Below are 25,028 nucleotides of genomic sequence, written 5' to 3'. Positions count from 1 at the left end.
GCCTGCCGTTCTGTACCTTTTTGACACTGATCTGGATTACTGACCTCTTGCCCATGACCTGTCGTTTTGCCGGCCTCCTGTGCTAGTAATAAACTTTGACACTGTCGTAAACTTCCCTAAATGTAATAAATACAAATACATGCAGCTTAAAGTGAAACTTCACCGCAAGACACTATTTGGGGTGGTTTTCCAGTCTCCCTAATCATTATGAGCGATGAGAAAGTGTTTCAAACATATTTATGCCCAATAGCTGTGTTTTCTTTCATTGGTTGATTGAGCCTGCTGATCAAAACATTAATGGAGTCATGTTTTGTAGAATTGTTGTGGCCTTTGTGTTTCGCCGACTGCATGATCACGCGAGAAGATATAGTTGTCCTTGTTCAGTAGAGTCATTGAACTTGTCTCAACGTTGTTCCTATCTGCCAGAACGTTGCAGGATATCTACACTGAACAAATATATAAAATGCAACATGTAAAGTGTTGATCCCATGTTTCACGAGTTAAATAAAAGTTTCCAGAAATTGTCCACATGCACGAAAAAGCTAATTTCTCTCAAATCATTTTGTGCACAAATTTGTTTACGTCCCTGTTAGTGAGCATTTCTCCTTTGACAAGATAATCAATCCACCTAACAGGTGTGGCACATCAAGAAGATGATTAAACAGCATCATAATTACACAGTTGCACCTTGTGCTGGGGTTAATAAAAGGCCACTCTAAAATGTGCAGCTTTGTCACAAACACAATGACACTGATGTCTCGAGTTTGGAGGGAGCATACAATTGGCATGCTGACTGCAGGAATTTCCACCAGAGCCTCACAACCACAAACCATGTGTAACCACACCGGCCCAGAACCTCCACATCTGTCTTCTTCACCTGTGAGATGCTCTGAGACAGCTGATGAAACTGTAGGTTTACACAACCAAATAATTTATGCACAAAACTGTCAGAAAACGTCTTAGGGAAGCTCATCTGCATGCTCGTCGTTCTCACCAGGGTCTTGACCTGACTGCAGTTCGGTGTACCTACAAATGCTCACCTTCGATGGACACTGGCACGCTGGAGAAGTGTGCCCTTCACGGATGAATCGCAGTTTAAACTGTACCGGGCAGATGGCAGACAGTGTGTGTGGCGTCGTGTGGGCGAGCAGTTTTCTGATTTCAACGTTGTGAACAAAGTGCCCCATAGTGGCGGTTGGGTTATGGTATGGGCAGGCATAAGCTACGGACAACGATCCGCAATTTGAAACACAGAAATAAACAAATAAATACTATGACAAGATACTGAGGCCCATTGCCGTGGCATTCATCTTCCACAACCACCTCATGTTTCAGCATGGTAATGCACGGCTCCATGTCGCAAGGATCTGTACACAATTCCTGGAAGCTGAAAATGGCCCAGTTCTTCCACGGCCTGCGTACTCACCAGACATGTCACCCATTGAGCATGTTTTGGATCCTCTGGATCGACGTGTACGACAGCATGTTCCAGTTCCCGCCAATATCCAGCAACTTCACACAGCTATTGAAGAGGAGTGGAACAACATTCCACAACTCTATGCGAAGATTCTGACTGGGTTTCTGACCAACACCCCTACCTTTTTTTAAAGGTCTCTGTGACTAACAGATTCATGTCCCAGTTATGTGAAATCCATAGATTAGGTCATAAGGAATTTATTTAAGGTGACAGATTTTGTCATTGGAACTGTAACTCAATAAAATCTTTGAAATTGTTGCATGTTGCATTTATATTTTTGTTCAGTGTAGGTTGACTCATTTTCTCTAATATTTTAATTTTCTTGACTCATTTTCGGTTTGTAAAAACAACATCCTTACGGAAGCCATACTTCCTTGTTCCCACCCTCAAAGGCTTTTCAAAACTGGGCCGGTACAAGTTTACAGGTTAAAAGGAGCTATTGTACCGTCTATAGATGACAATGTACCGCGCACTGTCTATTGAATGAATAGCCACAATGGCTGCTTCTGATGATTCCTCTTTTCAAGAAGAGCTCACGCATCCACAGGGCGGTCCTCCACCTCATGAATTAAAACAAACAATAAATAAGAAAAGAAACGGACAACTTGAGCGTGCAACTATTCACCCCCCCCCCCCCCCCCCCCTAAAGGCAATACTTTGTATAGCCACCTTTTGCCGCAATTACAGCTGCAAGTCTCTTGAGGTATGTCTCTATAAGCTTGGCACATCTAGCCACTGGGATTTTTGCCCATCCTTCAATGCAAAACTGGTCCAGCTCCTTCAAGTTGGTTGGGTTCCGCTGGTGTAGAGCAATCTTTAAGTCATACCACAGATTCTCAATTGGATTGAGGTCTGGGCTTTGACTAGGCCATTTCAAGACATTTAAATGTTTCCCCTTAAACCACTTGAGTGTTGCTTTAGCAGTATGCTTAGGTTCATTGTCCTGCTGGAAGGTGAACCTCCTCCCAGTCTCAAATCGCTGGAAGAGGTTTGAGGTTTCCAGGTTTCCCTCAAGAACACCATGCTTCACTGTGGGGATGGTTTTCTCGGGGTGATGAGAGGTGTTTGGTTCGCGCCAGATATAGCGTTTTCTTTGATGGTCAAAAAGCTCAATTTTAGTCTCATCTGACCAGAGTACTTTTTTTTCCATATGTTTGGGGAGTCTCCCACATGTGGAGTGTACTGCTTAAAGTGGTCCTATGGACAGATACTCCAATCTCCACTGTGGAGCTTTGCAGCTCCTTCAGGGTTATCTTTGGTCTCTTTGTTGTCTCTCTGATTAATGCCCTCCTTGCCTAGTCCATGAGTTTTGGTGGGCTCTCTTGGCAGGTTTGTTGTGGTGCCATATTCTTTGCATTTTTTACTTTATTATTATTATTCTTTTTTAATGGTGCTCTGACCTGTTCCTGACCTGTTTGGAGAGCTCCTTGGTCTTCATGGTGCCGCTTGCTTGGTGGTGCCCCTTGCTTAGTGGTGTTGCAGACGCTGGGGCCTTTCAGAACAGGTGTATATACAGTGGGGAGAACAAGTATTTGATACACTGCCAATTTTGCAGGTTTTCCTACTTGAAAAGCATGTAGAGGTCTGTAATTTTTTTCATAGGTACACTTCAACTGTGAGAGACGGAATCTAAAACAAAAATCCAGAAAATCACATTGTATGGTTTTTAAGTAATTAATTAGCATTTTATTGCATGACATAAGTATTTGATCACCTACCAACCAGTAAGAATTCCGGCACTCACAGACCTGTTAGTTTTTCTTTAAGAAGCCTCCTGTTCTCCACTCATCACCTGTATTAACTGCACCTGTTTGAACTCGTTACCTGTATAAAAGACACCTGTCCACACACTCAATCAAACAGACTCCAACCTCTCCACAATGGCCAAGACTAGAGAACTGTGTAAGGACATCAGGGATACAATTGTAGACCTGCACAAGGCTGGGATGGGCTACAGGACAATAGGCAAGCAGCTTGGTGAGAAGGCAACAACTGTTGGCGCAATTATTAGAAAATGGAAGAAGTTCAAGATGACGGTCAATCACCCTCAGTCTGGGGCTCCATGCAAGATCTCACCTCGTGGGGCATCAATGATCATGAGGAAGGTGAGGGATCAGCCCAGAACTACAAGGCAGGACCTGGTCAATGACCTAAAGAGAGCTGGGACCACAGTCTCAAAGAAAACCATTAGTAACACACTACGCCTTCATGGATTCAAATCCTACAGCGCACGCAAGGTCCCCCTGCTCAAGCCAGCGCATGTCCAGGCCCGTCTGAAGTTTGCCAATGACCATCTGGATGATCCAGAAGAGGAATGGGAGAAGGTCATGTGGTCTGATGAGACAAAAATATAGCTTTTTGGTCTAAACTCCACTTGTTTGGAGGAAGAAGAAGGATGAGTACAACCCCAAGAACACCATCCCAACCGTGAACCATGGAGGTGGAAACATCATTCTTTGGGGATGCTTTTCTGCAAAGGGGACAGGACGATTGCACCGTATTGAGGGGAGGATGGATGGGGCCATGTATCACAAGATCTTGGCCAACAACTTCCTTCCCTCAGTAAGAGCATGGAAGATGGGTCGTGGCTGGGTCTTCCAGCATGACATCGACCCGAAACACACAGCCAGGGCAACTAAGGAGTGGCTCCGTAAGAAGCATCTCAAGGTCCTGGAGTGGCCTAGCCAGTCTCCAGACTTGAACCCAATAGAAAATCTTTGGAGGGAGCTGAAAATCCGTATTGCCCAGCGACAGCCCCGAAACCTGAAGGATCTGAAGAAGGTCTGTATGGAGGAGTGGGCCAAAATCCCTGCTGCAGTGTGTGCAAACCTGGTCATGAACTACAGGAAACGTATGATCTCTGTAATTGCAAACAAAGGTTTCTGTACCAAATATTAAGTTCTGCTTTTCTGATGTATCAAATACTCATGTCATGCAATAAAATGCAAATTAATTACTTAAAAATCATACAATGTGATTTTCTGGATTTCTGTTTTAGATTCCGCCCCTCACAGTTGAAATGTACCTATGATAAAAATTACAGACCTTTACATGCGTTGTAAGGAAGAAAAACCTGCAAAATCGGCAGTGTATCAAATACTTGTTCTCCCCACTGTATATACTGAGATCATGTGAAAGATCATGTGACACTTAGATTGCACATAGGTGGACTTCATTTAACTAATTCTGTGACTTTTGAAGGTTGCACCATAACTTATTTAGGGGCTTCATAGCAAAGGGGGTGAGTACATCTGCATGCACCACTTTTCCATTTGTTTTTTATTTTGATTTTTTGAAACAAGTATTTTTTTTTCATTCCACTTCACCAATTTGGATTATTTTGTGTATGTCCAATACCTGTAATAAAAATGCATTTAAATTACAGGTTGTAATGCAACAAAATAGGAAAAACGCAAAGGGAGATGAATTATTTTGCAAGGCACTGTACAGTACCCATCAAAAGTTTGGACACACCTACTCATTCAAGGGTTTTCTTTATTTTTACTATTTTCTACATTGTAGAATAATAGTGAAGACATCAAAACTATGAAATAACACATATGGAATCATGTAGTAACAGTGTTAAACAAATCAAAATATATTTTAGATTTTAGATTCTTCAATGTAGCCACCCTTTACTTGATGACAGCTTTTCACACTCTTGGCATTCTCTCAACAAGCTTCATGAGGTAGTCACCTGGAATGCATTTCAATTAACAGGTGTGCCTTGTTAAAAGTTCATTTGTGGATTTATTTCCTTAATGCGGTTGAGCCAATCAGTTGTGTTCTGATAAAGTATGGGTGGTATACAGAAGATAGCCCTATTTTGTAAAAGACCAAGTCCCTATTATGGCAAGAAGAGCTCAAATAAGCAAAGAGAAACAGCAGTCCACCATTACTTTAACCCAATAAGGAGAATTTCAAGAACTTTGAAAGTTTCTGCAAATGCAGTCGCAAAAAACATCAAGCGCTACGATGAAACTGTCTCTCATGAGGACCGCCACAGGAAAGGAATACCCAGTTACCTCTGCTGTAGAGGACAAGTTCATTAAAGTTACCAGACTCTAGAGTTACCCAAATGAATGCTTCAAAGTTCAAGTAACAGACACATTTCAACATCAACTGTTCAGAGGAGACTGCGTGAATCAGGCCTTCATGGTCGAATTGCTGCAAAGAAACCACTACTAAAGGACACCTATAAGAAGAAGAGACTTGCTTGGGCCAAGAAACACGAGCAATGGACATTTAAACTGGTGGAAATCTGTCCTTTGGGCTGATGAGTCCAAATTGGAGATTTTTGCTTCCAACCACCATGTCTTTGTGAGATGCAGAGTAGGTGAACGGATGATCTCCGCATTTGTGGTTCCCGCCGTGAAGCATGGAGGAAGAGGTGTGATGGTGTGTGGGTGCTTTGCTGGTGACAGTGTCTGTGATTTATTTAAATTCGAGGCACACTTAACTAGCATGGCTACCACAGCATTCTGCAGCGATACGTCATCCCATCTGTTTTGCGCTTAGTGGGACTATCATTTGTTTTTTTAACAGGACACTGACCCAACACACCTCCAGGCTGTGTAAGGGCTATTTGACCAAGAAGGAGAGTGATGGAGTGCTGCATCAGATGTTCTGGCCTCCACAATCAACCGACCTCAACCCAATTGCGATGGTTTGGGATGAGTTGGACCACAGAGTGATGGAAAAGCAGCCAACAAGTGCTCAGCATATGTGGGAACTCCTTCAAAACTTGGAAAAGCATTCCAGGGGAAGCTACGTTTCACAAGGCACACCTGTTAACTGAAATGCAGTTCAGGTGACTACCTTATGAAGCTGGTTGAAAGAATTTAAAGAGTATGCAAAGCTGTCATCAAGGCAAAGGGTGGTTACTTTGAAGAATCTAAAATATATTTAGATTTGTTTAACACTTTTTTGGTTACTACATGATTCCATATGTGTTATTTCTTAGTTTTGATGTTTTCACTATTATTCTACAATGTAGAAAATAGTAAAAATAAAGAGAACCTTGAATGAGTAGGTGTCCAAACTTTTCACTAGAGCAGCTGTGAAATTTCCCTTTAATATCATTGCACTGTTTGCGAGGAGAGCTTTATTGTTAGTATGTATTTCAATGTATTGTGTAGCTCACTCACTGTATCACAAATGACATTTGATTAGCTTGAAGACAGTGTTACAATATACCATATTACAGAATACAAGACAACAGAAGTGAACTATCAATTCATCAAATTTATTTGCATGGATTTAACATGCTATCAAATCAATTGTCTAAGTAGTGAACATAAATCATTACTACGTCTAAATGCATTGTTACCTCCAACTTGGCCCAATTTACATTTCCAATTGCCCACCCTGACACACCAAGCTAGAACGGGCCCTGTGTCTCAACTAATTGCCAATGTAGGCTAAATATCCCAAGCAGGGCTACAGCAAATTCCAAAGAGGGTCAGGCTCCTTGGACTTTGCGATGGCCACTCTAGTTGTGCTGTCCTCAGCAGAACGGTGTCACCGTAAACAAGTGGTCACATGTCATTCTGGGTTCCACTACACAAGAGAAGGGTCCGTGGAATTTTATGAACATCAAGGATTTATTTTTTATTGGCCAAAGTGGTCAAGCCTCCAACGGGCCTCCACAGTGCACACACGTAACCTGTAATTTGTCATCATTCTTGCCACTGCCAGGGAAGAAACACCCATTTACCATACATCTAGGCTGCTATACATATTTATTTGGTTTGCCATTCTATAATTTTCTACTTTTTCCACATTTTGTTACTTTAACAGCCTTATTCTAAAATGGATTAAATAAATAATTTCCACATAAATCTACACACAATACCCCATAATGACAAAGTGAAAACCGTTTTTTAGAAAGGTTTAGAAATGTATGAATAAATAAAAAAACATAAGAATTCAGACCCTTTGCTATGAGACTTGAAATTGAGCTCATATGCATCCTGTTTCCATTGATTATCCTTGAGATGGTTCTACAACTTGAATGGAGTCCACCTGTGGTAAATTCTATTGATTGGACATTATTTGGAAAGGCACACGCATGTCTATATAAGGTCACACAGAAGACAGTGCATCTCAGAGCAAAAACCAAGCCATGAGGTCAAAGGAATTGTCTGTTGAGCTCCGAGACAGGATTGTGTTGAGGCACATATCTTGGGAAGGGTGACAAAACATTTCTGCAGCATTGAAGGTCCCCAAGAACACAGTGGCCTCCATCATTCTTAAATGGCAGAAGTTTGGAACCACCAAGACTCTTCTTAGAGCTGGCTGGCCGCCTGGCCAAACTGAGCAATCTGGGGAGAAGGGCCTTGGTCAGGGAGGTGACAAAGAACCCGATGGTCACTCTGACGGAGCTCTAGAGTTCCTTTGTGGAGATGGGAGAAGCTTCCAGAAGGACAACCATCTCTGTAGAATCCACCAATCAAGCCTTTATGGTAGAGTGGCCAGACGGAAGCCACTCCAAAGTAAAAGGCACATGACAGCCCGCTTGGAGTTTGCCAAAGGTTAACTAAAGACTCTCAGACCATGAGAAACAAGATTCTTTGGTCTGATGAAACCAATAGTTAACTCTTTGGCCTAAATGCCAAGCGTCACTTCTAGGGCTTTGGCGGTCACAAAATTTAGCCAGCCGGGGGAAATAACTGTCGGTCTCACGGTAATTGACCGTTAATTAACATTTAGCATCTCCTGGCTTCCACACAAGCTGCTGATGCAGACCTTTGGAACATATACATTTTAAAAAGTCTAAGAAATCCATGTAGTTTAGCCTGCACCTTCACAATAAATCCATGTAATATAGCCTGCACCTTCACAATAAATCCATGTAATATAGCCTGCACCTTCACAATAAATCCATGATTTATGTTAGACAGGTCTAAAGAGGCATGATATAAAGAAAATGTGGTCTATGTAAGAAGAACAGAATAGCATACTCTGAGTTGTCCTTATGTTAGGCCCTGATACAGTATGGCTGTGGACTGCACTAGTTCATTTAGCAGACCAGATTTGCTTAGAATTCCTAGCAGACAAGATTTGGAATATTAGTACTTATAGCCTACTACCATGTGCGCATTGCTGCGCTTATATTGTGAAGAAATAGCCTAATAGTTTATCAACATTTTAAGCTAAACATTCTGATCTGTTTAGCTTAAAGTGGTTGTATTAATTTGGCATCCCACAACTGTCCCAGACCATGTTGGGAATATTTATTTCTCACACAGAATAGAATAGGCTGACTTTTGTACTATGGAGGATAGTAGATTGAATTAGGCTAGTGCTTTGGCTGTTCGTTAGGCCTACTACTTGAGTAGGCCTAACGAGAAGCACTCAGGGGGAAGAGCATAACGGCCACTGGCCACAAAAGGCATGGATTTGTTTAGAGTGCAGTGAAATTCTAGGCATTATCAAGTGCTTATCAAATTGTGAATGAGTGACTGATGTAGTGTGTACAGCCTGCACAAAGAAAACAAAGCAGAGCTCATGCATTTCAAGTTACTTTTTTCAAATCATCATTAGAGTCGCATCATACAGCTTCACAATGAATTAAAAACCAAAACACATAGCCCAACGTTTGTAGAACATCTAAAGCTACATTAATAACTCCAAATTAAGCATATAGGAGGACCTATTTCTTTGTTAACCGCTCAACACAGAATAGCCATGCAATTATGCATGTAATGCTTTTATTAGAAAGGTGCATTTTTATGGTGAAAATGATCTTCCCCAAACTTGAAACTCACTCACCACCTATGTATGCCAGTTAGGCTCTACACCCATTGTAAAGCGTATTAGTGTGCTTAATTCTATGAAGTTATTTGGCCAATTCAGTTGTGATACAAACTGTATTAAAACATGTAGGCCTATGGGCTATGCTACGTCAGGTGTGCGACTGTGATTCGAAAAAGTTGCCAAAAAAAAAGGCATTGTTTCTTATGCTGGGCATCATTCACAAGTGATAATATATAATTCACAAGTGATATTGGCTGATATTGTCAACCATCGGACGATTCTTGATTTAATGTTGTCTTTACATATACTCAATAATATATGGGGTGACATCTGTTTTGATTTAGAATGGACCATTATCATGCACCTGTATTGAAACACGGGCAGCGGGAAAAAAATACATGTCATGGGGCTCCCGAGTGGCGCAACTGTCTAAGACACTGCATCTTAGTGATAGAGGCATTACCACGAACACCCTGGTTCGATCCATGGCTGTATCACAACCGGCTGGGATTGGGTGGTGCACAATTGCGTCATACCCAAGAAGACTTAAGGGTGTAATCGCTGCCAAAGTACTGAGTAAAGGATCTGAATACTTATGTAAATGTTACATTTCCGGTTATGTTTAATAAATTAGCAAAAATATATAAAAATATAAAAATGTTTTTGCTTGGTCATTATGGGGTATAGTGTGTACATTGATGAGGGGGAAATATATTTATACATTTTAGAATAAGGCTGTAACCTAACAACATGTGGAAGAGGTCAAGGGTCTGAATACTTTCCGAAGGCACTGTATTTTGCAGAACAGTGATCAACCAATAATATTGAAAGTACTTTGAAAATTCCCAAAACAAAATGTTTTCCCTCATAAAATTAGGAAACAGGCAGTTAGGAAATCAAAGGCTAGCTTTTTCAAACAGAAATATGCATCCTGTAGCACAAACTCCCAAAAGTTCTGGGACACTGTAAAGTCCATGGAGAATAAGAGCACCTCCTCCCAGCTGCCCACTGCACTGAGGCCAGGAAACACTGTCACCACTGATAAATCCACTATAATTGAGAATTTAAATAAGCATTTTTCTAAGGCTGGCCATGCTCTCACCTGGCTACCCCTACCCCGTCAAAAGCTCTTCATCCCCCACAGCAACTTGCCCAAGCCTCCCCATTTCTCCTTCACCCAAATCCAGATAGTTGATGTTCTGAAAGAGCTGCAAAATCTGGACCCCTGCAAATCAGCTGGGCTAGACAATCTGGACACACTTTCTTAAATTATCCGTCGCAATTGTTGCAACCCTATTTACTAGTATCTTCAACCTCTCTTTCAGAACGTCTGAGATCCCTAAAGATTGGAATGCTGCCGCGGCCATCTCCCTCTTCAAAGGGGAAGACACTCTAGACCCAAACAGTTACAGACCAATATCTATCCTACCCTGCCTTTCTAAAGTCTTTAAAAGCCAAGTTAACAAACAGATCACCGACCATTTCGAATCCCACCGTACATTCTTCGCTATGCAATCTGGTTTTCGAGCTGGTCATGGGTGTACCTCAACCACGCTCAAGGTCCTAAACAATATCATAACCGCCATTGATAAAAGACAGTACTGTGCAGTCGTCTTCATCGACCTGGCCAAGGCTTTCGACTCTGTCAATCATCGCATTCTTAGCGGCAGAATCAACAGCCTTGGTTTCTCAAATGACTGCCTCGCTTGGTTCAACAACTACTTCTCAGATAGAGTTCAGTGTGTCAAATCGGAGGGCCTGTTTTCCAGACCTCTGTCAGACTCTATGGGGGTGCCACAGGGTTCAATTCTCGGGCCGACTCTTTGCTCTCTATACATCAATGATGTTGCGCTTGCCTCTGGTGATTCTCTGATCCACCTCTATTCAGACAACACCATTCTGTAAACATCTGACCCTTCTTTGGACACTGTGTTACCAAACCTCCAGACAAGCTTCAATGCCATACAACACTCCTTCCGTGGTCTCTAACTGCTCTTAAATGCAAGTAAAACTAAATGCATGCTCTTCAACCAATCGCTGCCCACACCTGCCCACCCGTTTAGCATCACTACTCTGGACTGTTCTGACTTAGAATATGTGGACAACTACAAATACCTAGGTGTCTGGTTAGACTAGACTGTAAACTCTCCTTCCAGACTCACATTAAGCATCTCCAATCCAAAATTAAATCTAGAACTGGCATCCTATTTTGCAACAAAGCATCCTGCCAAACATTCCCTCGTAAATCTGACTATCATACCGATCCTTGACTTCGGCGATGTCATTTACAAAATAGCCCCCAACACTCTACTCAGCAATCTGGGTGTAGTCTATCACAGTGCCATCTGGCTCCAGGTCATCTATAAGTCTTTGCTAGGTAAAGCCCCGCCTTATCTCAGCTCACCTTAGCAGCACCCACCTGTAGCACACGCTCCAGCAGGTATATTTCACTGGTCATCCCCAAAGTCAGCTCCTCCTTTGGTCACCTTTCCTTCCAGTTCTCTGCTGCCAATGACTGGAACGAATTGCAAAAATCACTGAAGCTTCTATCTCCCTCAATAACTTTAAGCATCAGCTGTCAGAGCAGCTTACTGATCATTGCACCTGTACACAGCCCATCTGTAAATAGCCCACCCAACTACCTCATCCCCATATTGTTATTTATTCTTTGCTCCTTTGCACCCCAGTATCTCTACTTGCACATTCATCTTCTGCACATCTATCACTCCAGTGTTTAATTAATAATTGTAATTATTTTGCCACGATGACCTATTTATTGCCTTACTACATTTGCACACATTGTATATATACTTTTCTATTGTGTTATTGACTGTACGTTTGTTTATCCCATGTGTAACTCTGTGTTGTTTGTGTCGCACTGCCTTGCTTTATCTTGGCCAAGTCGCAGTTGTAAATGAGAACTTGTTCTCAACTGGCCTATCTGGTTAAATAAAGGTGAAATAAAAATATATATATGTTTTTAAAAAGCTATGAGCTATGGAGCAAGCTATGATTGGTTTATGAGGAGTGCCAATGTTATGACTGAGGTGAGAGGTGAGCATTGAGTATGGAGGGGTGATGAGGGTATAGGTGAGGGTTAGGGGTGAGGGTTTATTCTCAGCAGGTCCTTAGAACATCCTTGTTTCTCAAACACGAAACAGACAAACAGAGTGTGAAAGTGTGTGTTTGGATAGCATTGTGTGCCAGTTCAGAGAGGTGTTTACGTTATCTGACACTACAGGGTGACAGCCAGTCAACAGCCACAGAGAAAGATTAAGACTCTTGGTACAGTGGGGACATATCAAGTCAACTGGTAGGCTATTATCCAGTTGTCCAGCAAGGACAGGGAAGAAGATGCCTGCCAAGGCCAGTAGTCCCTTGGTCTAGCTAGGGTCTAGGTGTCCACTGTGCAGAGAATAGGGTACTCAGTTGAACGCCTCATGTTCACAAACCCAAGACGTGAGCTGGGTTTTAATTCATTTTTTACCTTTATTTAACTAGGCAAGTCAGTTAAGAACAAATTCTTATTTACAATGATGGCCTAGGAACAGTGGGTTAACTGCCTGTTCAGGGGCAGAATGACAGATTTGTACCTTGTCAGCTCGGGAGTTTGAACTTGCAACCTTCCGGTTACTAGTCCAATGCTCTAACCACTAGGCTACCCTGGGTTGAGGAGAGAGGGTGTGTCCCACTCCCTACTATATCATCATGGGCTGTTGAATAGTTTGAATGTCTGTTTCAAGCCTGGCCTCAGAGCCATATGAAATATACTTTATGTAGTTCTGAGCACCTGCTAGATCTATGATACCGATTAATGGTCTAGTTATTTGAGGCAGAAACATAAGTAAGGAGGTTGGTCGGGGAGGATGGGTTGGCGTAATCCGCGACAGTCTAGCAATTCAAAGGTTGCATGTTCGAGTCTGGGACAACTGTAGCATTTTAGCTAACCATTCCCCTAACATTTATTCTAAACTTAACCCAATTCACCTAAACTGCTATGTAAATTTAGCTAACCTTTGTATTTTTGTTTTTCCTACATTTTGAAGTAACTGCCAACATAAATTCTCCCCGTAATTCTCCTTTATTACGGAGCAAAAAGCTACCTGGTCTCAAATAACGACATACTATACAGCCTCCAAGATGTATGATAAGGTAAGTCATCCAATTAGTATACTATTGTACGACTGGGTAAGCCGTCTGATACTAGACATCCTCTAATTCTTACAGTTGTCGGAAGTTACATACACCTTAGCCAAATACATTTAAACTTAGTTTTTCACAATTCCTGACATTTAATCCTTATAAAAATTCCCTGTCTTAGATCAATTAGGATCTAGGACCACTTTATTTTAAGAATGTGAAATGTCAGAATAATAGTAGAGAGAATGATTTATTTCAGCTTTTATTTCTTTCATCACATTCCCAGTGGGTCAGAAGTTTACATACACTCAATTAGTATTTGGTAGCATTGCCTTTAAATTGTCTAACTTGGGTCAAACGTCTCCTTGCTCGCACACACAGTTCTGCCCACAATTTGTTTATAGGATTAAGGTCAGGGCTGTGTGATGGCCACTCCAATACCTTGACTCTGTTGTCCTTAAGCCATTTTGCCACAACTTTGGAAGTATGCTTTTTTTGTTTTTTTGTTTCATCAGACTAGAGGAGATCTTTGTCCCCATATGCAGTTGCAAACCTTAGTCTGGCATTTTTATGGTGGTTTTGGAGCAGTGGCTTCTTCCTTGCTGAGCGGCCTTTCAAGTTATGTCGATATAGGACTAGTTTTACTGTGGATATAGATACTTTTGTACCTGTTTCTTCCAGCATCTCCACAAGATCCTTTGCTGTTGTTCTGGGATTGATTTGCACTTTTTTAAAGTACGTTCATCTCTAGGAGACAGAACTCATCTATTTTCTGAGCGGTATGACGGCTGCGTGGTCCCATGGTGTTTATACTTGCGTACTATTGTTTGTACAGATGAACATGGTACCTTTAGGCGTTTGGAATTTTCTCCCAAGGATGAACCAGACTTGTGGAGGTCTACAAATTTTTTCCTGAGGTCTTGGCTGATTTCTTTTGATTTTCCCATGATGTCAAGCAAAGAGGCACTGAGTTTGAAGGTAGGCCTTGAAATACATTCACAGGTACACCTCCAATTGACTCAAATTATGTCAATTAGCCTATCAGAAGCTTCTAAAGCCATGACAGAATTTTCTGGAATTTTCCAAGCTGTTTAAAGGCTTAGTGTATGTACACTTCTGACCCATTGGAATTGTGATACAGTGAATTATAAGTGAAATAATCTGCCTGTAAACAATTGTTGGAAAAATGACTAGATGTCCTAACCGACTTGCCAAAACTATAGTTTGTTAACATGAAATTTGTGAGTGTTTGAAAAACAAGTTTTAATGACTCCAACCTAAGTGTATGTAAACTTCCAACTTCAACTGTATATACAGTATAGTATAGCATTATAAGATTGCATTATTTGTATTCAGTGGGGGGAAAGAGGATGATTGTTTCTTACAACCAAGCATACTGCTAATTCCAGACTCACATGTATCAGCCAAATTGTTCATTGATTTGTTCTGTCTGGTCTGGAGGCCTCGAGGCACATGCAAATCCCGTACTCACTCAAACACCTCTAAACTCAGCAACTCCTGTTGTATAGTGATACTAGCGATGTGCAATTTCAACCCAAACTGCTCCTAGGGCTGTTGCCCCCCTGCTGCTCCCAGCTTGTGTCGACCAGTATTTATATTTAAAATATTTTTGTTGTTGTTGTGGTATTTAAAAAAAAAATGTGTGGTTGTTGTGGTATTATTTTCTCCTCCAATTTCGATCTTGTCTCATCGCTGCAACTCTCCAACAGGGTCAGGAGGCGACGGTCGAGTCACGCATCCTCTGAAACATGACCTGCCAAAGCGTGCTTCTTAACACCCTTCAGCTTAACCCAGAAGCCAGCCGCACCAATGTGACGGAGGAAACACAGTTCAACTGATGACCGAGGTCAGCCTGCGGGCACCCGGCCCACCACACGGATTCGCTAGAGCGCAATGAGCCAAGTAAATCCACCCCGGGCGAACCCTCCCCTAACTCGGACGACGCTGGGCCAATTGTGCGCCGCTCTATGGGACTCCCGGTCACGGCCGGGTGTGACACACTCTGGGAACCAACCCGGGTCTATAGTGACGCCTCTAGCACTGCGATGAAGTGCCTTAGACTGCTGCGCCACTCAGTAGGCCAGTAGTACCAGTATTTCAACCAATATTTGGTCTGGATCAATGCCATGAGTCACAAACCTTCTATGTGGCAATGTGAAATTCCCAGTCAACAATACAATGCTGCTTATTTACATTTTAGTCATTTAGCAGAGGAGCAATTATGGTTAAGTGCCCTGGTCAAGGGCACATCACCAGATTTTTCACATGGTCTGCTCAGGGATTCAATCCAGTGACCTTTCGTTTACTGGCCCAAAGCTCTTAACTATCAGGCTACCTGCCACCCCATTAATTATTTCACACATAAGCTTGTGTGACATTCAACATTTTTTATCTCAACTCTTCCCATGTCGTCAGCTACAGTAAATAGCAGAGGTCCTTCTGAAAATACAGGAAGTATATCATTCATGGCTCCCCACATTTAAAAATACTATAGCGTATACTATGGTAGGAATACTATAATATTCACTGTGGTGTTTTGTGGCAAAAATACTACAGTGAATATTGTAGTACACTGTAACATTTCATTGTATTGTGTAGCTTACATGCTGTATCATAAATTAACTTTGATTTGCTTAAAACTTTTTGGGGATAGGGGGCAGTATTTTCACTTTGGATGAATTGCGTGCCCATAGTGAACTGCATCCTACTCTGTCCTAGATTGCTAATATATGCACATTATTATTAACCTTTCTGATCTCCCCATCCCAGATCCGGGATCGTGAATACAGACTCAAGCTCATTACCATAACGCAACGTTAACTATTCATGAAAATCGCAAATGAAATGAAATAAATATGCTAGCTCTCAAGCTTAGCCTTTTGTTAACAACACTGTCATCTCAGATTTACAAAATATGCTTCTCAACCATTGCAAAACAAGCATTTGTGTAACAGTATTGATGGCTAACGTAGCATTTAGCATTAGCATTCAGCTGGCAACATTTACACAAAAAAACAGAAAAGCATTCAAATAAAATAATTTACCTTTGAAGAACTTCAGATGTTTTCAATGAGGAGACTCTCAGATAGCAAATGTTCAGTTTTTCCTGAAAGATTATTTGTTTAGGACAAATCGCTCCATTTTCTGCGTCACGTTTAGCTATGAAAAAACCCCTGTATCCAGGATTGTGTAAATCTATCAGCAAGCTCATTAGCATAACACAACGTTAACTATTTATGAAAATCGCAAATGAAATGAAATAAATATGCCATCTCTCAAGCTTAGCCTTTTGTAAACAACACTGTCATCTCAGATTTTCAAAATATGCTTCTCAACCATAGGAAAACAATCATTTGTGTAAAAGTAGTAGCTAGCTAGCGTTAGCATTTCGCGTTAGCATTTAGCGTTAGCATTAGCGTTAGCATTAGCGTTAGCATCCAGCACGCAACATTAACAAAAACATAAAAGCCTTCAAATAAAATCATTTACCTTTGAAGAACTTCTGATGTTTTCAATGAGGATACTCTCAGTTAGATAGCAGATGCTCAGTTTTTCCAAAAAGATTCCTTGTGTATTAGAAATAGCTCCGTTTTATACATCACATTTGGCTACCAAAAAAAATCCGAAAATTCAGTCCTCAAAACGCGAACTTTTTTCCAAATTAACTCCATAATATCGACTGAAAACATGGCAAACGTTGTTTAGAATCAATCATCAAGGTGTTTTTCACATATCTCTTCATTGATACATCGTTCTTGGACACATGCTTTCTCCCCTGAATCAAATGGTAAAGTAGAAGCAGCTGGCAATTGCGCACCGAATTCGACGCAGGACACCAGGCGGACACTTGGAAAATGTAGTCTCTTATGGTCAATCTTCCAATGATATGCCTACAAATACGTCACAATGCTGCTAAGACCTTGGGCGAACGACAGAAAGTGTAGGCTCATTCGTTGCGCAATCACAGCCATATAAGGAGAGAATGGAAAACAGAGCTTCAGAAATTCTGCTAATTCCTGGGTTATGCATCATCTTGGTTTCGCCTGTAGAATGAGTTCTGGGGCACTTACAGACAAAATCTTTGCAGATTCTGAAACTTCAGAGTGTTTTCTTTCCAAAACTGTCAAGTTTTATAAAACTGTCAAATATGCATAGTCGAGCATCTTTTCGTGACAAAATATCGCGCTTAAAACGGGAACGTTTTTTATCCAAAAATGAAATAGCGCCCCTAGAGCTCTAACAGGTTAATATTGGATAGAAAACACTCTGAAGTTTCTAAAACTGTTTGAATTATGTCTGTGAGTATAACAGAACTCATAGGGCAGGCAATCTTCCAAACAGGAAGTGAAATTCTGAATGCGTCTCTAATTTTAAGTCATCGCCTCTTCCCTTCCAAATAAGATATGGATCTGTTAGCACTTCCTCCGCCTTCCACTAGATGTCCTCATTCAGTAGAACATTGAATGGAGCTTCTGGTGTGAACTTTGACCGAATGGGAGGGGAATGAGTCACTGTCCTGGCAGAATGCAATTTCCCTGTGGCGCATTTGTCTGTGGATGTCACCATCGTCCCATTTGGCTGCAGAAGAAAACGTATGCTCCGGGTTGGAAAGTTATTGGATATATATGAAAATAACATCCTGAAGATTGATTCTCTACTTAGTTTGACCAGTTTATTCGACCTGGAATATATCTTTTTGAACTTTTCGTCCGAGGTCTCCTGGACCAGCGTCAGATTTTGGGCACGTGAGCTGAAAGTGCTAGCAAATGCAGCTAATTGGACACTAGTATTGGACATTATGGAGCAAAACAACGATTTATTGTGGAACTAGGATTCCTTGCACTGCATTCTGATGAAAGATCATCAAAGGTAAGGGACTATTTATGATGTAATTTCGTATTTCTGTAGACTCCAACATGGCGGAGAAATATATTTACGTCTGAGTGCCGTCTCAGATTATTACATGGTAGGCTTTTTTCGTAACGTTTAAAAACAAATCTGACACAGCGGTTGCATTAAGAACCAGTGTATCTTTAATTATATGTAGAACATGTATCTTTCGTCAAAGTTTATGATGAGTATTTTTGTTATCTGGCGAAGCTCTCTGTTATTCCTCCGGATATTTTGGAGGCATTTCTGAACATGGCGTCAATGTAATCCGAGATTTGTGGATATAAATATGCATATTACCGAACAAAACATACATGTATTGTGTAACATGTCATATGATTGTCATCTGATGAAGATTATCAAAAGGTTAGTGATTCATTTTATCTCTAATTCTGCTTTTGTGACTCTATCTTTGGCTGGGAAAATTATTATTATTTTTTTTGGATTTGGTGGTGGTCTAACATAAATATATGTTGTGTTTTCGCTGTAAAACAAAAAAAAATTGGACATGATGGGTAGATTAACAAGATGTTTATCTTTCATTTGCTGTGTTGGACTTGTTAATGTGTGAAAGTTGAATATTTCTAAATAATATTTTTGAATTCCCCGCGCTGCCTTTTCAGCTGAATGGGGGGGGGGGGGGGGTTCTTTCTTAATGCAACCGCTGTGTCAGATTTTTTTTTAAACGTTACGAAAAAAGCCTACCATGCAATAATCTGAGACGGCACTCAGACGTAAATATATTTCTCCGCCATGTTGGAGTCTACAGAAATACGAAATTCCATCATAAATATTCCCTTACCTTTGATGATCTTTCGTCAGAATGCAGTGCAAGGAATCCTAGTTCCACAATAAATCGTTGTTTTGCTCCAATATGCTTTAACCAAAGCTACACAAGCATTTGTGTAAGAGTATTGATAGCCTAGCATAGTATTAAGCCTAGCATTCAGCAGGCAACATTTTCACAAAAACAAGAAAAGCATTCAAATAAAATCATTTACCTTTGAAGAACTTTGGATGTTTTCAATGACGAGACTCTCAGTTAGATAGCAAATGTTCATTTTTTCCAAAAATATTATTTGTGTAAGAGAAATAGCTCCGTTTTGTTCATCACGTTTGGCTAAGATTTTTTTTTTAAAATGCAGTCACTTACAACGCCAAACTTTTTTCCAAATTAGCTCCATAATATCGACAGAAACATGGCAAACGTTGTTTAGAATCAATCCTCAGGGTGTTTTTCACAATTCTATTCGATGAAAAATAATTCCTGGGAGTCTGTTTCTCATCAGAGGCAAACAGAAAAATACTGCAGCTGGAGATTACGCAATAATTGCGACGGAGGACACCAAGCGACCACCTGGTAAATGTAGTCTCTTATGGTCAATCTTCTAATACTACAAATACGTCACAATGCTGCAGACACCTTGGGGAAAACGTGGAAAAGGTAAGCTGACTCCTAGCTCCTCCACAGCCATATAAGGAGTCATTGCCATGAGGCGGTTTAAAAAAATGCGGCACTTCCTGATTGTATTTTTATCTGGGTTTTTTCTGTAACATCAGTTCTGTGGCACTCACAGACAATATCTTTGCAGTTTTGGAAACGTCAGTGTTTTCTTTCCAAAGCTGTCAATTATATGCATAGTCGAGCATCTTTTCGTGACAAAATATCTTGTTTAAAACGGGAACGTTTTTCATCCAAAAATTAAAAGAGTGCCCCCTATATCGAAGAAGTTAACACATGGTTACAATATACCCTATTCTAGAATAAAAGAAAACTGAGAGGTGAACTATCAAGTCATATAATTTATTTGCATAGATTCAACTTGCTATCAAATCAGTTGACATAAATCAGTACTACGTTGAATTTCAGGAAATGTGTTTTAAAATTACCATAATGACCATAAAAATCAAGTTTTTATTGTGATGTATTCATGTACTGTAGTATTTACCATAGTGCTTTTGTGGACATGATATTACATTATACTGTAGTGTTTACTGTAGTGTTTTTAGAGACATTGTTTTATCTTTGACATCGAAGTTGGGGGTTTTCTTGTTGAGGAAACATACTGGAAATACTCAAATATAGCTTTTCCTATAACCAGTAGGTAAGTAGGACTGGGTTCTGAACAGCCAGTTCAGAACCCAATATATGCTCTATTCTTGGCATGTAGGTTTCTCATTTATTGGTGGCGGGGAATGGGCAGGGTATATGCATATTAAATACTGTCGTATTTACTATAGTATAAAAAGTAGTGTTTTTGTCGACTAATGTTTTAGCAGACATTTCTGTAGTATTTACTAGTGTTTTATGTGTGGAGAATACTGTAGTATTTACTATGGTATACTACAATATACTACACAATTACAATTACTACACAATTAAGGGATACTACTGTGTATAGTATTCTACAGTATACTATAGTTTACCACAGAATTCTATACTAAGCACTTTAATATTCTATAGTAAACTGTAGTATCCTTTTAGTTCAACTATAGTCTCGCTCTCTCTCTCTCTCTCTCTCTCTCTCTCTCTCTCTCTCTCTCTCTCTCTGTCTCTCTCTCTCAGGGTTGGCAGACAGAGGATCCTAATGATCACCAGCCTCTGCCAGTTTGTGTTTGGTGTAAGCGTGGCATTCATGGGAAACTACTACCTATTTATGGTCATCCGCTTCCTGCTCGCCATGGTAAGTGTGCGCGTGTAAGAGTTGTAAGAAAAGCCTAATTATCAACACATGTGGAGTGTAAGGAATGCAGGATGACGTTTTAAGGGCAAATCCTATCTTGAGACAAGCACTTTACTTTAAATTTCGGAATAATCTCCCACAAAATACTATAATATTTTGCTGTATGCAAAAGTTGTGGGTTATTTATGCATATCTCAAGTTGGTAGCAGTTATATACATTTGTTTTTATTCATCCAGTATTTGTATTTGTTAGTATTAGATTATTTGCCTAAAAGGAATGCCAGGTCATACTAGAGGCTATAAACTGTAAACTGCTTCCATAGTAGGCTATGTGTGCCTCTCTCTCTCTCTCTCTCTCTCTCTCTCTCTTTACATCTTAAATGTCTCTCTTCCACCTCTGCCCTGAGCAGAAGTCTTACAGTTGTTCCTTTTCACTAAGGTAAAATGTACAATGCCCTCTGTAAGTATTGGGACAGTGAAGCATTTTTTCTTCTTTTAGCTCTAAACTTCAATATTTGGATTTTAAATCAACAATGACTATAAGGTTAATGATGGTTGGCAAACTCTCACCATTACAATAACAGGTGGGTGCCAAAAAATTTATTCAGTATTGAAGGTCCCCAAGAACATAGCGGCCTCCATCATTCTTAAATGGAAGAAGTTTGGAAACACCAATACTCTTCCTAGAGCTGGCCGCCTGGCCAAACTGAGCAATCAGGGCAGAAGGGCGTTGGTCAGGGAGGTGACAAAGAACCCAATGGTCACTCTGACATGGCTCCAGAGTTAGTCTGTGGAGATGGTAGAATCTTCCAGAAGGACAACCATCTCTGCTGGTTGATGTCCTTAATGATATTTTCGGCCTTCCTGTGAACTGCCTCTCTGTGGACCAGCCCTGTCAGTAGAGGGTGTGGCTTATGTTTAAAGAATAGCTGAGGAAGAGGTGACCATCGGCAGGATAGCTCATGGAAGTGCTACACGTAAGATGGTTTAAAGTACCTTTCTTGAAAACAAAAATCATAACCAAAATAAAATGTCCTGGCTATGTGAGGACTGGCTATGTGACTGTCTGTGAACTGTATGAGTGTCTTCCTCTCTCCATCTGGATGCAAAGCGGTCAGCCTTAGAGAATGTTGATATGGCTAGCCTAGGCTAGTATCTGGGTAATTCTCTGAAGATAAGGTTTGATCTACAGTATATTCTAACCAGTCTGCTCTCACGGTCCATTTACTAAATCCAGGATAAGTAGATAAGATATATGAGACTTGTTTTCAGGCCTTAGATTAACTTTCTGCATCAACAGTAATGCGATGTGTGTGTGTGTGTGTGTGTGTGTGTGTGTGTGTGTGTGTGTGATGAGCATTTGAAGCTCTGGCCTTGCGTTGTGTCGCCTTTTTGATCTAATTGTAATGTTCCCTCCCTCTCTCTCGGTAGGTGTCCAGCGGTTACCTTGTGGTGGTGTTTGTGTACGTGACCGAGTTCACCGGCAACAAGGTACGCACGTGGACCTCCATGCACGTGCACGCCGCCTTTGCCGCAGGCGTCATGATGGTGGCGATCACGGGCTACCTAGTGCGTACCTGGTGGATCTACCAGATCATCCTCTCCACCTGCACCTCGCCCTTTCTCTTCTTCTGCTGGAAGTTTCCAGAGACACCCTTCTACCTGATGGCTAAGGGGAGGCTCCAGGAGACCCAGGTCCTGTTGGATTCCATAGCCCGCTTCAACGGCCTGGAGCCTGGCCGTCTGAGGGCCGAGGACCTCCTGGAACCCAAGGAGGCTCTGCTGGAGAAAGAGATGGTACCGGGAAGAGCCCAGCCAGCGGAGCCCGAGAGAAAGCTGAGCATCCTGGACCTGTTTGGGACATGGAGGATGACCTGGAGGACAGTGACAGTGTGGGCAGTGTGGTTCATTGGCAGCCTGGGCTACTACGTCTTCTCCCTGGGCTCCGTCAACCTGGGTGGCAACCAGTACATCAACCTCTTCCTGGCTGGTGAGAGGGGGATGGGGGTTGGTTTGTGTGTGCATGTGTACTGTATTTACTATGGGTATGTGTGCTTATTATAGAAAATTGGTCTCAGAGCATTTAGCATTATTCTGACACTCCATTTAGTATGATACATTTGTGTATATAGTGTATGTGGACACACCTTCGAATTAGTGGTTTTGGCTATTTGTATAAAATCGAGCACACCGCCATGCAATCTCCATAGACAAACACTGGCAGTAGTATGGCCTTACTGAAGAGCTCAGTGACTTTCAACGTCGCACCTTCATAGGATGCCTAGGCCCCTCAGTTTCAGTGAAAGGAAATCTTAACGCTACAGCAGACATCTGCTAAATATGTGTACGTCACCAATAAAATTAGATTTGAATTTATTTTACGATGACATTCTAGACGATTCTGTGCTTCCAACTTTGTGGGTACAGTTTGGGGAAAGCCCTTTCCTGGTTCAACATGAGAATGCCCCCATGCACAAAGCAAGGTCCATACAGAAATTTGTTGAGATGGAAGAACTTGACTGCCCTGCACAGAGCCCTAACCTCAACCCCACCGAGGGGGTAGCTTTAATAGGGCAGATTGTAGCTTCCATCAATGCAATTGTTTGCATAATTTTCGATCCCCATATGGTGTGTGTGTAATATTTGTTTCCCCTTACCCTACCTCCCCTAATTGAAGTCACCAAACAACCAAACAACACTGGGAAAATTGTGCACCACCCTATGGTACTCCCGGTCAGAGCGTGTGTGACACAGCCTAGGATCGAACCCGGGTCTGTAGTAACACCTCAAGCACTGCAGTGCCTTAGACCGCTGCGCCACTCAAGGGGCCCCTTAAATGTGACTTTCATATGACTGACGGCTTTAGTGAGAGGTCTAATGATTTAATCATTTCTGCCATCCGTCAAACACCTTTGGAATGAATTGGAACGCCGACTGCGAGCCAGGACTATCGCACAATAGTAGTGCCCGATCTCACTAATGCTCTTGTGGAACCAAATCCCCCGGGTTACAGGTTACTGGTTACAATTTGAACAGGTAACTAGTAACTAATGGATTACATTTAGAAAGTAACCTACCCAAACCTAAGGCAAAAACAAAAGGACAGTGGTTGGTCGGTGAAGATGGATTGGCATATAATGGGAACGTCTAGCACCCCAAAAGTTTTGAGTTCGAATGTCATCACAGACAACTTTACCATATTAGCTACTTTTCAACTACTTTTTTGGATGATCTAATTTATCATATGTCTTGGAAGACGTATACAGGATTCGAAAGGTTACTTTCTAAATGTAATCCGTTAGTTACTAGTTACCTTCCTTGGGCTAGGGGGCAGTTTTCGGAAGTTTGGATGAATGAGGTGTCCAAATAAACTGCCTGTTACTATTTTCAGCTCACCTCTGATTACAATGGCTGGGAATGGGAATATAAAAGGAAGACCACCCAGATTGCAGATACTCGAGTTTCCACTAGATGTCAACAGTCTTTAGAAAGAGTTTCAGGCTGTTTTTTTGAAAAATGAGCTAGAATTTGTAGTTTTTCATAGTGGCTCCATTTTGGCTGTAGTGTTTATAGCGTGTTCCGGAGAGGGCACGTACTTCGTTATTTATCTCCGGTATTCTCCGTCTTAATTGTTATAGTTTATTTACATAATAGGGTACCTGAGGATTGATTAGGAACGTTGTTTGACTTGTTTAGAAGAAGTTTATTGGTAACTTATGGGATTCATTTTGTATGCATTTTGAACGAGGGAAACTGGTGGATTACTGAGTCAAGTGCACCATTGAAACTTACATTTTGGAATATAAAGAAGGACTTTATCAAACAAAAGGACCATTTGTTATGTAGCTGGGACTCTTGTGATTGCAACCAGATGAAGATCTTCAAAGGTAAGTGATTTATTTAATCGCTATTTCTGACTTTTGTGATGCATCTGCTTGGTTGGAAAATGTATGTAATGCTTTTGTGTGCTGGGCGCTGTCCTCAGATAATCGCATGGTGTGCTTTCGCCGTAAAGCCTTTTTGAAATTTGACAATGTAGCTGGATTAACAAGAAGTTA

The 25,028-nt window shown here is 41.2% G+C and overlaps 1 protein-coding gene across 1 annotated transcript in view; it reads left to right on the top strand.

Moving 5' to 3' along the window:
- slc22a16 (solute carrier family 22 member 16) overlaps positions 1–25,028 on the top strand; it is a 57,799-nt gene that overhangs the window by 4,854 nt on the left and 27,917 nt on the right. Inside the window, exons 3-4 of the mRNA XM_036985462.1 lie at positions 20,853–20,970; positions 22,402–22,960. Coding sequence (XP_036841357.1) covers positions 20,853–20,970; positions 22,402–22,960 — 677 coding nt within the window. The remainder of the gene's footprint in view (positions 1–20,852; positions 20,971–22,401; positions 22,961–25,028) is intronic.

This window comes from Oncorhynchus mykiss, chromosome 8 (genome assembly GCF_013265735.2).
Source record: "Oncorhynchus mykiss isolate Arlee chromosome 8, USDA_OmykA_1.1, whole genome shotgun sequence".
Classification (NCBI taxonomy): Eukaryota; Metazoa; Chordata; class Actinopteri; order Salmoniformes; family Salmonidae; genus Oncorhynchus; species Oncorhynchus mykiss.
The sequence above is the reverse complement of the archived record's forward strand: the minus strand, read 5'-3'. Positions and strand labels throughout refer to the sequence as shown.